Genomic DNA, 15,013 nt, shown 5'->3' with positions numbered 1-15,013 from the left:
CCGCCAAGCCTGCGCCCCGGCCCGCAGGGAGCAGCAGTGGCAGCGCAGGGCCCACTCCAGGCCCTCCGGAGCCAGCCCTGCGCCCCCCCCACCCCCGAGCGCGCCCCCCCCACCTGTCTGGAGACTCTGCCCTCCGGCAGCCGGGCTCTGCACCATCGCCAGGAAGACGTCGAAGAGGCACTCCAGGTCCGTGGGGCCAGCGCTGTGCTCCGGGTGGAACTGCACACTGCACAAGGGGGGGCCGGGGGGGGGGGACAGGTCAGCACCACCGCCCCGAGGGCGGCCCCTTCCCACGGGCCCAGCCAGCCCCCCCCCGCCCCCCCCCCCCGGAGCCGGGCAGGGCCGACAGAGGCCCACCTGAAGAAGGGCTTGGAGTGGTGCACGAGGCCCTCGTTGGAGCCGTCGTTGGCGTTGGTGAAGAGCGGGCTCCAGCCGGCGGGCAGACTGGCAGGCTCCACCGCAAAGCCGTGGTTCTGGGAGGTGATGAAGCAGCGCTGGGAGCCCTCCAGCAGGCAGGGCTGGTTGTGGCCCCGGTTGCCGTACCTGGGCCGGGAGGAGGGGAGAGCGGCGCAGGTGGGCAGGGGAGGCGCGGCTGGCCCTGAGGAGCGGCAGCCTCGCTCTCCCCCCCCGCCCCGGCCCAGAGCGGCGGGCGCTGCCTGCAGGCTGGCTGTTCACCAGGCACAGCTGCACGGTCTGACCTGATGAATGGCCAGCCTGCAGGCAGAAAGAGAGAGAGAGAGGGGGGGGGGCGCCCTAGCTGCCTCTTGGGGCCCCCTCCCCACCCGGCAGGTCTCAAAAGCCCCCGCCCCGCCCCCCACCCCACTCACTTCAGCTTGTAGGTCTTGGCCCCGATGGCCAACGCCAGCAGCTGGTGGCCCAGGCAGATGCCAAAGACCGGTTTGGGGGCCGGAAGCTGCAGAATGCGGCCCAGGCTGGCAATCGTGGCTTGGCAGAGCAGAGGGTCTCCGGGGCCGTTGCTGACAAAGAGGCCGTCAAATTCTAGGGGGGGAGCGAAGGGGTCAGACGGGCACAAAGCCCCCCCCGCCCGCCCCATCCCCAGGCGGGGCCCAGGGCTGGGAGGACCCTGCCGCGCACCCCGCACCCGACTCACCAGTGCTGTCCAAGGGATGATCCCAAGGCACGACCGTCACGGCAGCGCCCCGTTCACACAGACACCGGATCTGGTTGTACTTCAGGCCACAATCCACCGCGGTGATCCGGACTGACCCGCCAGGGTTGAACACCCGAGGCTGCTGTGCAAGGGTTGGCCAGGAGAGCTCAGCAGGGGGGGGAGCCCCCTCCCAGCCCCAGGCCCCAGGACGCTCCCCCGGCCCAGAGCGGGGCACCAGCCCCCTCCGTGGCCCCGGGTGCCGCCGCCGCCGCCTCTTGGCAGTTTGGGAGCCGGCCCTGGGGAGGAGCCGGGCTTCCCAGGAGATGCACCCCCCCCCCCCAAGGCCGACCAGCAGGAGCCCTTCCCGGCAGGCCGTGTGGCCAGAGCACAGGCGGCCCACCCTGCGGCCAGGGTCTTCGGCAGGCCGGCACCTCCTGGCCTGGCTGGGAAAGACCCCGAGCCGGAAACCCTGCAGGAGCGGCTGCCAGTCTGTGTAGTGGCCCAGCCTGAGCGAGGGGGGCCCGTGGAGGCAGCTGCCTCGCTCCCGCCAGCGCTTGGCCCCCCCGCCAGCTCCTGCAGACTCCGCCCTACCTGCAGCGAGACCTCCTTCACCAGGTGCCTCTGGTTGGGGTCCTCAAAGGGCAGGGTTGCGTTATGGGCCCCATCCAGCACCAGCCTGCCCAGCAAGCTCCCCTTCTCCCGGATCCGCTTGGTCAGCGCCCGCGTGTCCACCCCTGCAGGCCCAGAGCAACCCGTGAGCGCCGGACTCAACAGGCAGCCTTTCCCCGCCTGTCCCGGCCAAGGGGAAGCCCTTCGCGGTGGGGCTGTGGCTGAGGGGCAGAGCCCCGCCTGGCCCACAGCAGAAGGGCCCCCGCTCAGCCCCTGGGGGCCGCTCCAGACGGGGCCGGAGCCCTGGAGAGCCCCAGCCAGTCAGTACAGGCCCGGGGGGGGGGGGCGGGCAGGGGCTGGACTACGAGGCCCATCATCTCCATCGGCCCCTGTGCTGGGCATGATGGGCGGGGTCATCCCCAGAGAGCTGCAGGGCCCCAGGCCCAACTCTGCCGAAGACGGCTTCCTGTGCAGCTGGCCCCCAGGCACGCAGGGAGACGGGGGCAGCGGCAGAGCCTGCCTGGGAGCCCCCGCGCCCTCCTCCTCTGCCGCTGCCGCCGCCCAGGTCCCTGCTTTTCTGACTGGGGGCCGGTGGGTGGCCGGGTGGGTGGCCAAGGGCCGCCCCAGAGCCCTGGGAGCGCCTTGCACTCTGCAGCCATTGGCCCCACATCCCCCAGATCTCTCGGAGGTGCTTGATGAGCCAAATCTTTCCCGTGACGGAGACCACCCTGGCTCCACGGGGGGTGGGGGTGGGCGGCAGCTGGGGCTTGCCCAGCGGGCACGCAAGAGAGGCCAGGCATGAGCCCGCCCGTGGCCCCCCCAAGCCCTCCTGCTGGGCGCTGCTGGCCTACCTTCCAGGCCAGGAACCCCGTGGTCCTGCAGCCAGTGGTCCAGCGAGCGCGTGGCACTCCAGTGGCTGGGGCTGCGGCAACACTCACCCACCACCAGGGCAGCCACGTGGATGCGGCTGGACTCGAACCACTGCAGGGGAGGACAAAGGGCGCCCGTCACCCCGGGGGCAGCGGAGCAGGCTCGGCTCACAGCTGCCAGGGAGACCCCCCCCGGGGACCTCTGCACCCCAAGCCGGGCACGACCCCCCAGACCAAGGACCAGGCGTCTGAAGCCGACCGTGAGCCGCCACCACGGAGGCCCGGCAGAGGGTGCATAAGAGCCCAGGAAGAGCCCTGCGGGATCAGGCCCCAGGAAGCCCCTCTAGACCAGCACCCGGCTTCACGCAGGGGCCCACGCGAGAGGCAAGGAGGGCTGCAGACCCTCCCCGAGGGCCCCACCTCTGCAGGCCCAGCCCCGGCTGCTCCAGCCCTCCGGCAGTCCAGGCCCGGCTCTGCTCACGCTCACCCGGCTGAGGCCAAAGCGGTCCAGCTCGTCGGGAGGCACCCCGTAGTTCCCCACCAGCGGGTAGGTCAGGACCAGGATCTGGGACTTGTAGGAGGGGTCGGTCAGCGCCTCGGGATAGCCCACCATGCCGGTCTGGAAGACTGCAGCCCAGAGAGCGGGCGGGAGCGGGATCAGCCAGCAGCCCCCCCCCGCCCGGAAAATGCACGTCAGAGCAGGCTGCCCCCCAGAACAAGCCCCCCCCCGTGTGCCACTGCATGGCCGGTAGCACCAGCAAGCACCCAGCCGCTGCCCCATGGGCCCCCCGCCACCCTGGAGGCTTCCAAGGGGATGCACAGGGCAGCCACGCCCCCTCCCGGCAGTCCGAGGCCACCCCGACCCTGGCGATGTTGCGCCCCCCCCCTCTCTCAGGTGACAGTGGGGCGGGGGGGCTATTGCGCCAGGCGCTGCCGGGGGATCCGCCGCAGCCGCCTTCTCCCCGACCCCGAGCCCCCCCGCCCCCGGCCAACTTCCGAGCGCCCCTTTCTGGGCCCCACACCACAGCCCCCTCCCCACCCACCCCTGCTCCCTCCCACCCCAGCAGCGCGGCTTTCTCCTCCCCAGCCTGACCCCAGCGCAAAACATGGCTCGGGTGGGCGGGGGCACAGTCGCTTCACGCACAGCCGGGGTGGCGGGGGGCTCACAACGTCCGGGGCAGGCCGCAGCCTCTGGCGGAGCTCAGGCCCTTCCGACAGCGCCGGCCTGGGCCGAGGACGCCCTGCACGTGCTCAGAGGCACCCTCGCCGCCGGCACCAAGCAGGCCGTGCCCGTCGGAGGGAGCCGCGCCGGTGCGTCCGCCTCCCTCCCCCCCCCTCCCTCCCTCCGGCGCAGCGTCTGGCTCACCCACTTCCCCGCCGGCGGCGACCCCCGCGGCCCCGAAGGGGCGCCCGCGCAGCACCGTCCCATCCTCCAGCACCAGGCTGCCCATCCCCGCCGCCGCGCCGGCCTACGCGCGCCCCGCGCCACGTGCCAGCCCAGCCCAGCCCAGCCGCGGCAGCAGCAGCAGCAGCAGGAGGAGGAGGAGGCGGCGGCCGCCGGCCCGGAGCAACCGCAGCGGCAGGAGGCGGCGAGGCGGCGAGGGAGGAGGCGGAGCTGCGGCGGCCAGTCTTGCTCTCGTCTCGTCTCGTCTCCGGCCGCGGCTGGCGGGAGCGCGTCGGGGCGGAGCCGAGCCCGCCGCGGGAGGAAATGACCCGCCGGCCGGGGGCGGAGCAGCCAGGCAGGGGGGCGGAGCCAGGAGCGGGCTGGGCGGGGATTCCGCGGGGGCGCCGGAGGGGGCCGCGCTCTCCCCCCCCCGCCCTCCCTCGCGCCCTGCCGGCTGCTGCTGCAGGCTAGCCCTTCGTCAGGCAGAGCCGTCAGCCAGAACCCGAACCGCGCAGCTCTACCGGACGAGTGGCCAGCCTGCAGCAGGCAGCGCTGCTCGTCTCGAGCGGAGGCGCCACCCGGGCTGCCGCCTCTCCGCTCCTCCCCCGCTTGCTGACAGGCCTGCTCTCCCGCCACCCCTTCCAGGCGAAGGAGGCAGGTACCTTGCAGGGCGGTTGTTCCAGGGATGCCCGAGGCGCGGCGTGAAGAAGACCAGGAGGTGGGAGCGAGTCCCATAGACCACACACACACATCAAGTCTCCTCCCCGCCCCACCCTCCAAAGGTCTTGCCCGCTTCCGTGCCGGGAGAGGGGAAATATATTTTGCATTTTTCTCCGCTTTTAGAAAGGGGCGGCGGGGGGGGCAGCCGTGCCGGTTTCCTGATCTGATGGGAACAGATGAGGAGAGTTTCTGCCCAGGTTAGTGAAACCTGCCCGCAGCCCTGCAGGGAAGGAGAGGAATCTCTTGAAACTGCAGGCCACGTCTGGCTGCTGTAACTCGGGCCTCTGGGGTGGATCGGGCCAGCTCCCCTCGGCGGCCTTGCTCTGTTGGACAGCAGCCTTGCGCTCCCTCCAGGCCCCAGAGCCCCCATCGCTGCGCCGGGCGTTGGGATGCCCTCCTTGTTGAAATAAGGAAACCCCCCACCTCCGATAAAGGCCATTAAGACACACTTGTTCACCCAGGCTTTTAACTCGACTTGATAGAGTTTAATTTACTTTTTAAAAAACAACATTTAAATCCTGCTCTTCCTCCAGGTGTACATGGTCACGTTTATCCTCACAACAACCCTGTGTGGTAGGTTAGGCTGAAAGAGACAGGACTGGCCCAGACTCACCCAGTGAACCTCATGGCCAGACATGAGTTTTGGACAGTATATAGATGTCAAATAAATAAAATGAACCTTGGACCTCACAAGCAGAAGAGGCCACGCACGGATGTCCTTGTAAGGGTCAAAGGGCCCTGGAATTTGAGGCATGGCAGGCAGACATCCAACTGGTGCCATATGAAGATGGAAACAGCCCCTGTTGATGTTTCCCCCCATACTGGCATGCTGTACAAGAGAGTGGGGGTTTTTTTTGGGGGGGGGAGGCTTGCTTAGTTCTAAAACCAGCTCTAATGCTAACCTGGTGGGCTCCCCTCCCCTCATCTCCCCGCCTATGAAACTCTTCACACCCACCCGCACACAGCTGCTCCTCCCTTTGGGGGAAAAATGGGCAGTAGAACAGCTAACAATGTTTTAACCCGTGTGCTGTAGAGGCACCAGCACCGAAATGGCCCGGCCCCCGAGCAGCAGAGCTCTCACTGAACACCCCACGCCCCCCCCCCCCACACACTGCATCCACCCAGTGTGCTTTCCATCCTTCCTTCCCTTGAGGGACACACACACACACACACACACACACCCCCGTGCTTCCCAGTGTGCTTGGGTGCTTCTCTCGCAGAGTGGCTCCACACACCACGCGCAGGTTTTTCAAGATGATGGCGGTTGGGGGTCAGATTCCGGCGGGAAGCCTCCCTCTCCCTGCTCAGAACGGCCCGGCCTCCAGGCCAGGGGGCGCCTCCTCGGAGGGCCCAGCAGAGCCCATGTGGCTGCTGCCTGCAGGGCTGGGCGCCTGGCCAAGGAGCAGCCCTCAGCAGCGCAGGACACGCCAGCGGGCCCGGAGTCCGTGTTTGGCGAGCGCGGAACAGGCCCCTCCTAGGAGACGCCTCACGGGGCTCAAGGCCAGCCGAGTTGGCCGGGCTGGAGCGACTTCTCAGCAGGCGGCTCCCGCTGGAGGGGGCAGAGCAGCCGCCCTTGGCTCTGAGCTCCGTGGCCCCGGAGGCGCAGGCAGTGGCCGGATGCCTTGGAGGCTGGCTGGCTGGCCGGTGTGTGCGCGCATGCGCGATGCAGCGGCCTTGCCCCGGGTTTCCTGTCTGCGGTTCAGAGGAAGGGAGTGGGGGGGGCCGCTACTGCCGGATCCGTTCCTGCCGAATACCGGGGGGGTGGGGGGGGGGCCACGCTCTGGCCTCACAGCCTTTTCTGGCGTGGCAGCGACTGCAGCGGCCGCCTGCCTTGGGCTACCTCTGGCCTCCAGACGGAGGCTTGTGCGCTTTCCACTGCCTGGGAGAGAGGGGAGCAGCAGGAGGGCCCCCTCGGCCAGCCGTGTCGCAGGCCGGCCACTGAAGGGGTGCCGAGGGACGTGGGGCAGCCCTCCAGGCTCCTCCTCGGCAGGAAAAGCCACCCTCCCTGCGGCGGGCCAGAGGCGCCGGCTGCTCCCACCTGGCTCTCTCTGAGGGACCGAGGCCAGAGGCCCAGGCAGCCCTCGGGGGCCTCCGCTGCAGTCGCCCAGCAGCCACCAAGGGCTCGGGTGACGGGGAAGGGGCCCGGGGCCCTGGCTGGCCTCCCCCAGCCCTCTGGCCCCATCCGCCGAGGGCTCCTGGCGGCCGACTCCACCGCTGCGCTCCGTGGGGCCCCGAGGCGCTGGGCAGGCTCAAGGCCAGTGGAGCTGGCGGGCTGGGCTGGGGGACGGGGGCTCCCTCTGCTCCCTGCAGCCCCCCCCTCTGGCTTTGGCCGGCTGCATCCAGGCACTGCCAGCTCTGCTGCAGGGAGGCTGGGGAGGCGCCTGCACTGGCCCCCTCCAAGGGGAGGCAGAGGGAGCCGGGGGCTGCCTTCTTCCTCAGCCCCCTCCGCAGGCAGGCCGGCCCCACAGAGCCTCCTTCCTGCTCCAGGCTCCTCACAGCCACGCGGAGGCCACGGGGGACCCAGGTGCTTCTGCAGGGACAGCTCCGAACAGCAGGCGGCCCAGCGGAGGTCACTTTATTGCCAAGTCAATGCACAATCCAGAGACAAACAGCCAAGGGGCGGGGCAAGACAGTGGCCCCTCCCCCCGCTCCGTCCAGCGCCTCTTCCTCCCAGGGAGACACCCTCGGTGAACAAGCAAGAGGTCCTTGTGCTCCATCCCCCAGCAAGCAGCAGCAGCCAGTGCAAGGGCTGGCCATGGAGCACGGAGGGCCAGCAGCCCCACGGTGAGGCCACCGGCCACGAAAGGTGCAGCCACGGGTGGAGCAGCAGGCAGGGAAAGTGGCGGGCCAGGAGGCTGGAGAGGCCACTACGAGGACTTGGCCTTGCGCCGCTGGGTTGCCCAGAGCAGGGTGGAGAGGGCAGCCGTGGCGCCTCCCAGGCTTCCGTAGAACAGCAGGTATGGGAAGGAGCCCTGCAAGGCAGAAGGGGAGACACCTGGGAAGAGGAGGCCAGTCCCCCCGGAGCTCCGCACCAGGCTGGCAGGAAGTCCCGGGCTCCCCACCGCCCCCTCGGGCCTTGCTCCAGCACGGAGGACGGGCCCGGGGCGGCGGCGGCTGCTGCTTCTGCTGGGCCCGGCTCCTGCCATGGGGCAGGCTGCTGCGGTGGGGCCAGGAGCGGGGCCCTCTGCCTGCCCCCTCCAGGCTTGCCTCTCGGCTGCTCCCTCCCTCTGCCCACCACGCCACTCTCCGTGGTCAGCTCACCTGGCGCAGACACTTGTAGCCGTGGAACGGATTGGCACAGAGGCACTGCTGGGGCAGGCCGGGCCCGTCAGGGGCACAAAGGGAGGCCTCTGGGCACAGCTCAGCTGCAGGAGGACAGAAAAGAGTGCCCCCTCACTCTCCTGGGCCCACCACCTCCGCTCCACGCCACTCCTGGCATCAGAGCTGCGAGGCCCCATCGGTTCAGGCTCAAACGCGACGAGGTCGCCAGCGTGCCTCTTGAACAGCAGCTGGGGGGGGACCCCCTCTGGATCGGGGCCCAGGGTTAAAGTGCCCCTGCCGCCCCCCACCCCAAGGTCCCAGACTGGATGCCCCTCACGCTGCAACCACTATTAAGGAAAAGCAGGAGTACCAAGAGGCACGTGGCAAGCATCTTGTGCAGCTGGGCCCCGAAGCGGGCAAGCGGGCTCTCCCCTTGAGAGTGGCCCTTTGGCTTCCTTCTGCCGGAACCGACCAGCCCTCGAGGCACAAGCAGCAGCTGAGCAGCAAGCCTGCAGGCTGCCGTGGTGCACCTCGCGGTTCTCATGGCAGGGCCCTGGCAGCCTGAGCCCCCCCCCCGCAGGTCAGAACCCCAAACAAGCAGGAGATGGGGGGGGGTCTGGTGGGGCGCAGGAAGGAGGAGGAGAGCTCTGCCGGGCAGGATCCGGAGGACCTTCGAGCACACACAGCAGTCATCCATGCCATGGCAAGCAAAAGGCATGCCGGGGGGGGGGGTGCGTCCGGGAGGCCCCTGCTGCTCAGCACGGTTCCCTCCCACATGCCGGGCCAGTTCCAGTCTTGCCCCGGCTGGCCACGGTGGGATTGCAACTGGCAGCGGGAACTGCCCGGCTGGTTGCCCCAGAGACGCCCGCCTCCCCCAGCACCGGAGCGTGCGTGCAAGCCCCGCCCACTGGCCCCGTACCGGGGCCCTCTGAGCCGTTGCAGGGGCTCTGCTGGCCTTGGCAGGTCCGGCTGCTCCCACGGATGGTGTCGGCGTCCCACGCGGCTCCGCCTCCAGGACAGCCCAGCTCTGGGGGCAAAAGCCTGGGGGGAGAGAGGCCAGGGCTGTCAGGGCCAGGCGGGAGGCTGCTGAGGCCAGAAGCCACATTCCAGGCGCGGGGAGGAGCAGGGACCGCCTCCAGCCCACGGGAGAGAGGCTTCCCTGCCCGCCAGGGCACCCTCCCTCCCTGGCACTCACAGGGTCTGCAGCTGGGTGAATCCCCGGAACGTGTCCTCCGGGAGATGGGCCAACGGGTTGTCCGTCAGGTCGCTGCATGCACAAGAGGAAAGAGGAGGAGGAGGAGGAGGGGCCCGGAGCACCCCGGCCGTCAGCCCAGCTCCCACCCCCCACAAGAGAGGGGCGCGGGGACTGGTCACCCGGATGGCTCCGCTTGCTGTGCTTGGGCTGCCCCAATCCAGGACCAAGAGCAGCCTGGGAAGACCATCTGCCTCCCGGCCTGAGAAGGGGCCGCAGGCCTGAACTCCAGCCTCCAGCCCCCTCCATCCAGGGGATGTGCTTTGTGGCCGCATCCTTGCCACAGGGATTCAACAGCAGCTCAAGCCAAGGTGGAAACGGCCCCACTCCAGGCCTCTTCTGCTTAAGACCCCCAAGGTGCCTCTCGCCCCAGCCCCTCCCAGCTCCTATAGCTGGACATGGGCAGCACCCCTAGATTCTGCACCAGCGGGGGGGGGGGGGGCACCAGCCCAAAGCAGCAGAGCGGGAGACTCACATGAGGACAGCAGTGCGAGCCTCCCGGAAGCCGGGACAGAGCTCACGCAGCGAGCAGTTCCACAGGTCCAGTCTAGAGAGGAAGGAGGAAGGCACAGCTGCACCAGCCTGCACTTAGCAAAAGGCCCAGCCGTCCTCCATCCTGCCCTGGCCCTTTTGCACTCCGCTTCCCCGCTGCAATTTGGAGGAATTGCACCAGAGGTGGGGAAGATCCCCGTGGCAACTTCATCCTGCCAGAGGATTCCCATGAGCCAGCCCAGAGCGACCAGCTCAGCCATTCGTGCACATTCATTGTCTGAAGACTCAGGAGTGTATGTCGGGGTAGAGGCCCTGCTTTGCACATATGGCTCCCGATTCAGTCTCCAGGCTGGGCTGGGCAAACCTCTTCTCTGTCTGGGCCCGGTGTTCCAGAGGGTGCTGCCCTGGGTGGGGGGAGAAGAGGGGTGCCCCTGGGGGGCAGCGCAGAGCCATGTCTGGCTGCAGCAGGACTGGGTGACGGGGGGGGGGCCAGGCTCCCTCCCCACAGCCACCAAGCCGGCAGAGCTGCTCTAGGCGAGGCTCCTCCTGGCTCACGGCCTTTTAAGGGGCCCTTCGAGCAGGGCCACCAGTCACCCAGCAGGGAAAGCCAAGCGCCACTCTGGCCCTGGGGGAGTCGCCTGCAGCAGGAGTGCGCGTGCCTCTTGACAGCCGCCGAGGAAGGCAGGCAGGCGACCCCAGGCGGGCACCCCCAGGCGAGCCGTGAGCGGGGCCAGGCGGATCTTCGCCTTCTGCCTCTCTCCCAGGGGCGGCCCCGGGGCCAGGGCAGGAGGATGCGGAGCCCTCCCTCCGGGGCTCCTGCCTGCGAGGGCGCGGGGAGAGGGCGAGCCCGAATCTCACCGACGGGCCACTCACCCGACGACGACGACGGCGGCGGCGGCCTCCTCCCGCTCCAGCGCCCCGTCCAGACAGCAGCGGCCCTGCAGCCTGGCGCCCCCCCGGGAGCCGCAGAGGGCGGCCACCGCGGAGCTCGCCCGCACCCCGCCCGCGCAGCAGGCGCCGCCGCAGACCTGCAAGGAGGGAGCCGGACCAGGGCCGGTCGGCGGCACGCCTCGCCTGCCCGGCGCCCCCGGGCCCGCCCCCGCGCCCCCGGCCTGCAGCGGGTCCGGCCCGAGGAGGGCCAAGCAGAGGAGCGGCGGCAGCAGCAGCAGCGGCCACCCGGGAGAGGAAGCCGCGGCCCGGCTGGGCGCCGCCATGACAGGGCGCATCGCTAGCCTGGGCGTGGTCACGTGACACCTGCCCCGCCTGGTTCCACCCCAGCCAGGCAGCCAATCCGAGTCTTGCCGGCGGTTGCTGGCCTACAATTGGCGGCTGGGGCTGATGGGAGTTGTAGTCCAGAATCGCCCTGGGAGCAGAGAAGTCCGCCTTGCCTGGCTTGCGCTCTGCTAATCCGGAGGTTCCTCCACGCCGCTCGCTTTCTTCGCGAGGCGGTTCTCCGGGGTGGCCGGCTTCTTCCTCCACGCCGCCGCCGCCGCCGCCGCCGCGATAGGCCCGCCCTTTCAGGCACCGGAGGACGCGAAGTGGCTGCTCCAGGCCGGGTCTTGAGCCCCGCCAACCAAGGAGCGGGGTGGATAACGCCCCCCACCCACCCCACACCCCCCACCCCGCCAAATCCCCTGAGTAAATCTCACCCAGGGAGGGGCGCCTGCCCGGCAGGATCTTCCTCTTGCCGGGGGGGGGGGGCTGTGGTCGCTCAGGCCCAGAGGCGCTGCCAGTCAGTGCGCTGCATGCCGCGTGCAGAAAGCCCCGGGTCGGTCCCAGCCCTGGCAGCGGCGGCGGCAGCAGCAGCAATCATATTCCCGGGCAGGGCTGCCCGGGGAAGAAGAAGACCCGCCCGCTGTCAGTCGGGGACCACCGAGCTGGGTCTGACTCGGTATATAAGGCAGGAGCTTCCTAGGTAGCCTAGTATTCCATGCTCAGAGCCAAATCTATGAAGAGCAAGCAGGCCAGGGCGGCGAAGGGGGCCTTCTGGTGGCTCTTCTTGACCTGCTGGCCGCCAGAGAGGGCTCAGGCTCCTCTCCGCTCCTGGAACTCCTCTGTTCATGCCGCCATTGGCCCTGGAATTCCTTCTCCAGATGATGGAGCCTGTGTGGAGTGGCTGGGAGAGGCTTGCTCACCAGAGAACCTTCATGGTTCCCTCTTTGGGTGCTTGTTTCAGCTGCGGATCAGGCCTGTGTGCATCACCAAGGGCTACTGGCCTGGTCCATGCTGATCACTTCCTGTATTCCTTGGATTGGATTCTGCATCCATTTGAGTTCTGGGTCATTGATTGATTGATTGATTGTGCTGTCAAGTCAGTGTTGACTCTTAGCGACCACATGGAAAGATTCTCTCCAGGATGTTCTGTCTTCAACTCAGCCTTTAAGGTATCTCAGTGGGGCATTCATTGCTGTCATCATTGAGTCCATCCACCTTGCTGCTGGCCGTCCTCTTCTTCTCTTTCCTTCAACTTTTCCCAGCATTATGGACTTTTCAAGGGAGCTGGATCTTGGCATAATGGGAAAAACCATTGTCCGGACAATTCTAATCTTTGTAGGTATAGACATGTCACAGCCTCTAAATATCCTTTCCAAGGCCTTCATTGAAACCCTACCAAGTGCTAGTCTGCGGCGTATTTCTTGACTGCTGGATCCTTTACTGTTGATGGTCGATCTTAAAAGGCAGAAACTATCCACCACTTCAATGACTTCATTATCAATTCTGAGGCTGGTTGCTGTATCCGTTGTCATTAGTTTAGTCCTCTTTATATTTAGTTGCAGTCCCATTTTTTCACTGTGCCTTTCACCTTGACTTTCATTACTAGAGCTTGTAGATCATCCGCATTTTCAGCTATCAGAGTTGTGTCATCAGTGCAGCACAGGTTATTGATGTTTCTTATTCCAACTTTAAAACCATGCTCATCTTCTTCCAATCCAGTTTCTCTCAGTATATGCTCAGCATATAAGTTGAATACAGAACGAGAAAGTAGACAGCCTTGGCTTACTCCTTTGCCAATCTGGAACCAGTCTCTTTCAACCATGTGCTGTCTGGACTGTGGCTTCCTGTCCTGTGTATAGGTTTCTCATGAGAACAATGAGATGTTCTGGGATTCCCATTTTCCTAAGGATATTCCACAACTTGACATGGTCAACACAATCAAATACTTTTCTGTAGTCAATAAAGCACATATTGACTTCTTTTTGGTGTTCTTTGGCTTTCTCAATTATCCAGCATGCATCAGCAGTGATGTTTCTTGTTCCTCAGCCTTTTCTGAAACCAGCTTCAACATCCGGCATTTCCCTTTCTGTGTAGGCCTCCAATCTTTATTGGATGATCCTGAGCATTAAGGATATTGTGCAGTGGTTTGTGCAGTCTGTTCAGTCTCCTTTCTTTGGTATGGGTATGTAGACTAACCTCTTCCAATCTGTTGGCCACTGTGTCGCTCTCCAGATTTGCTGGCATAGTTTTGTTAGAGCCTTGACTGATTCTTCTTCTGTTGCCTGCCATATTTAGGAGCATAGGAAGCTGCCATAGACTGAGTCAGACCCTTGGTCTATCTAGCTCAGTATTGTATTAACAGACTGGCAGAGGCGCATACATCACGTGACGTATGTGGCGTGCGCGCGCCAGCGTCACAGGCACATGCGCGCTGCTAGCGCTTATCTCTTTTAAGCCTTCAGGAATAACGATGGGGGCAGGGGCGGCAGGGAGGAACTCTGCCGCCCCAAGAAGATGTTTAAACAGAACAGTGCCGGAGGGGGAAGAGCGGTGGGGGGGGGAAGTACTACCACCACCACACACACCCCCGCTTAAAGTAACAGGCCCCCACCCATCCGGACCGCCGGACTGTCGAACCGGTCCGGAGGTCTGTAACAGTGTGCCGGACCGAACCATGCACACTACTACTCAACAGAAGAGAATCGCCACTTTTAAAAGGTGCCTCTTTGCTCAGTTAGCAGGGGTAAAATATCCACAAGTATAAAACATTTTTATACACATATACCCAGGGCGTAACATGGACACAAGACCTGAAGATTAACAGTAAACATAAAGTAGTGAGTTCCAATAAAAGCCTCCCAAGGATTATGTGCTTATGATACAACCGCTGAGAGAGAAATACATTCCAGTCAGAGACACTAAGTGGACTGTTTGTGGGTGATAAGCTATTGGCCAAATAAATGTTTAACCTCTAGCATCATCTCATAGTGCGCAGGAGGCAGCAGTGGTCAACCCCTCCCGTATTCTACCAAAAGGAAACCACAGGGCTCTGTGGGCGCCCCAGGAGTCGGAATCGACTTGACAGCACAGATTTCCTTTACCTGTCGTCTTCATCAATCGAGAAGCTGAACAGGAGTCTACAGACTTGTGTGCCTTCTCTGCTTAAGGATTTTGCACACCGTCAATCCTCATATCAAATTCCAAACCTGACAAAACAATCTCTCCGCAAATTCTCTCCACTAAAGTTCTTCAAGGCAGTTCTTCTCTTTCTCTCTTGCAGGGTGGCCGGGTAGGACTCCATTGTGGTCTTTGTGTTCTTCTGTCACAGTGACTCCACTTTCCTCAGGTGCCATCTTGTCCCCTTGTCTAGGAACATGTCAGCCTTTGCAGCCTCAGTGCCTAGGGGTTTGGGGCCATTTGGAGAAGAGTTGCACAGAAACCTTCCTGCCCTGCTGGGTGACTAAGGAAAGGTGCCCTGCTGCTGCCCCAGGAGGGGTGGAAGGACCGAGGGACTCACTTCCGGATCTCATGTGGTGGGCTGGAGAGACGAGGTATTGCCCAAGCCAGCTTGAAGAGAGGGCGCTTGGGGTCACGGTGGATAGCTCCGTGCGAATATTGATTCCGTGTATGGCAGCTGTGACAAAGCCAAATGCTATGCTAAGGACAATTAGGAAAGGGACAGAAAATCAAACTTCTCATATTATCATACAAATCCAGGATGCAACAATGTTTGGAATACTGTGGTCAGTTCAGGTCACGGCAGCCTGAAAAGGAGATTCTCGAGCTGAAAAAAAGATAGAAGAGGACAAGCTAGAGTTATCACTGGCTTGGAGTGCCTCCCTTATTTGGAAGCCTCTTCATAGAAACGTTTGTTTCATATTGCTTTATGGGTATGTCTGTAGCATCCAAGCTATGACTTAAGGCTTTCATTGGTGTGCATTTATGCACATCTAGGAAAAGGTAAAGTGTGCCCTCGAGTGGGTGTCGGTTCCTGGCGACCACAGAGCCCTGTGGTTTTCTTTGGTAGAATACAGGAGGGGTTGACCATGGCCTCCTCCCTCACAGTATGAGATGATGCCTTTCAGCATCTTCCTATATCG

General features: G+C 64.7%; 2 protein-coding genes across 3 annotated transcripts in view; both read right to left on the bottom strand.

Moving 5' to 3' along the window:
- The window catches only part of CAD (carbamoyl-phosphate synthetase 2, aspartate transcarbamylase, and dihydroorotase), a 29,217-nt gene extending 24,948 nt beyond the window's left edge, over positions 1-4,269 (bottom strand). The window contains exons 1-8 of one of the 2 annotated variants that reach the window (XM_053251053.1): positions 3,956-4,269; positions 3,077-3,216; positions 2,572-2,701; positions 1,703-1,845; positions 1,112-1,250; positions 828-999; positions 358-543; positions 114-226 (exon numbers count right to left, since the gene is read on the bottom strand). In XM_053251053.1, the coding sequence (XP_053107028.1) occupies positions 114-226; positions 358-543; positions 828-999; positions 1,112-1,250; positions 1,703-1,845; positions 2,572-2,701; positions 3,077-3,216; positions 3,956-4,040 (1,108 nt within the window). In that variant the 5' untranslated portion in view covers positions 4,041-4,269. Of the gene's footprint in view, positions 1-113; positions 227-357; positions 544-827; positions 1,000-1,111; positions 1,254-1,702; positions 1,846-2,571; positions 2,702-3,076; positions 3,217-3,955 lie in introns of both variants that reach the window. The other variant, XM_053251046.1, reaches the window with a different exon arrangement.
- A 2,982-nt stretch (positions 4,270-7,251) lies between these two features.
- Positions 7,252-10,979, bottom strand: ATRAID (all-trans retinoic acid induced differentiation factor). Its single transcript, XM_053251034.1, has 6 exons — positions 10,572-10,979; positions 9,682-9,753; positions 9,150-9,221; positions 8,874-8,995; positions 7,955-8,058; positions 7,252-7,665 (listed from the first exon to the last, which is right to left on the bottom strand). Exons 1-6 carry the CDS (start codon positions 10,922-10,924, stop codon positions 7,561-7,563), a joined length of 828 nt encoding a protein of 275 aa, XP_053107009.1. The 5' UTR covers positions 10,925-10,979; the 3' UTR covers positions 7,252-7,560.
- Between the last annotated feature and the right edge of the window lie 4,034 nt (positions 10,980-15,013).

The sequence above is a fragment of the Hemicordylus capensis genome, chromosome 1, assembly GCF_027244095.1.
Source record: "Hemicordylus capensis ecotype Gifberg chromosome 1, rHemCap1.1.pri, whole genome shotgun sequence".
NCBI classification, from domain to species: domain Eukaryota; kingdom Metazoa; phylum Chordata; class Lepidosauria; order Squamata; family Cordylidae; genus Hemicordylus; species Hemicordylus capensis.
Note: the sequence above shows the minus strand (reverse complement) of the source record. Positions and strands in the feature narration are given on the sequence as shown.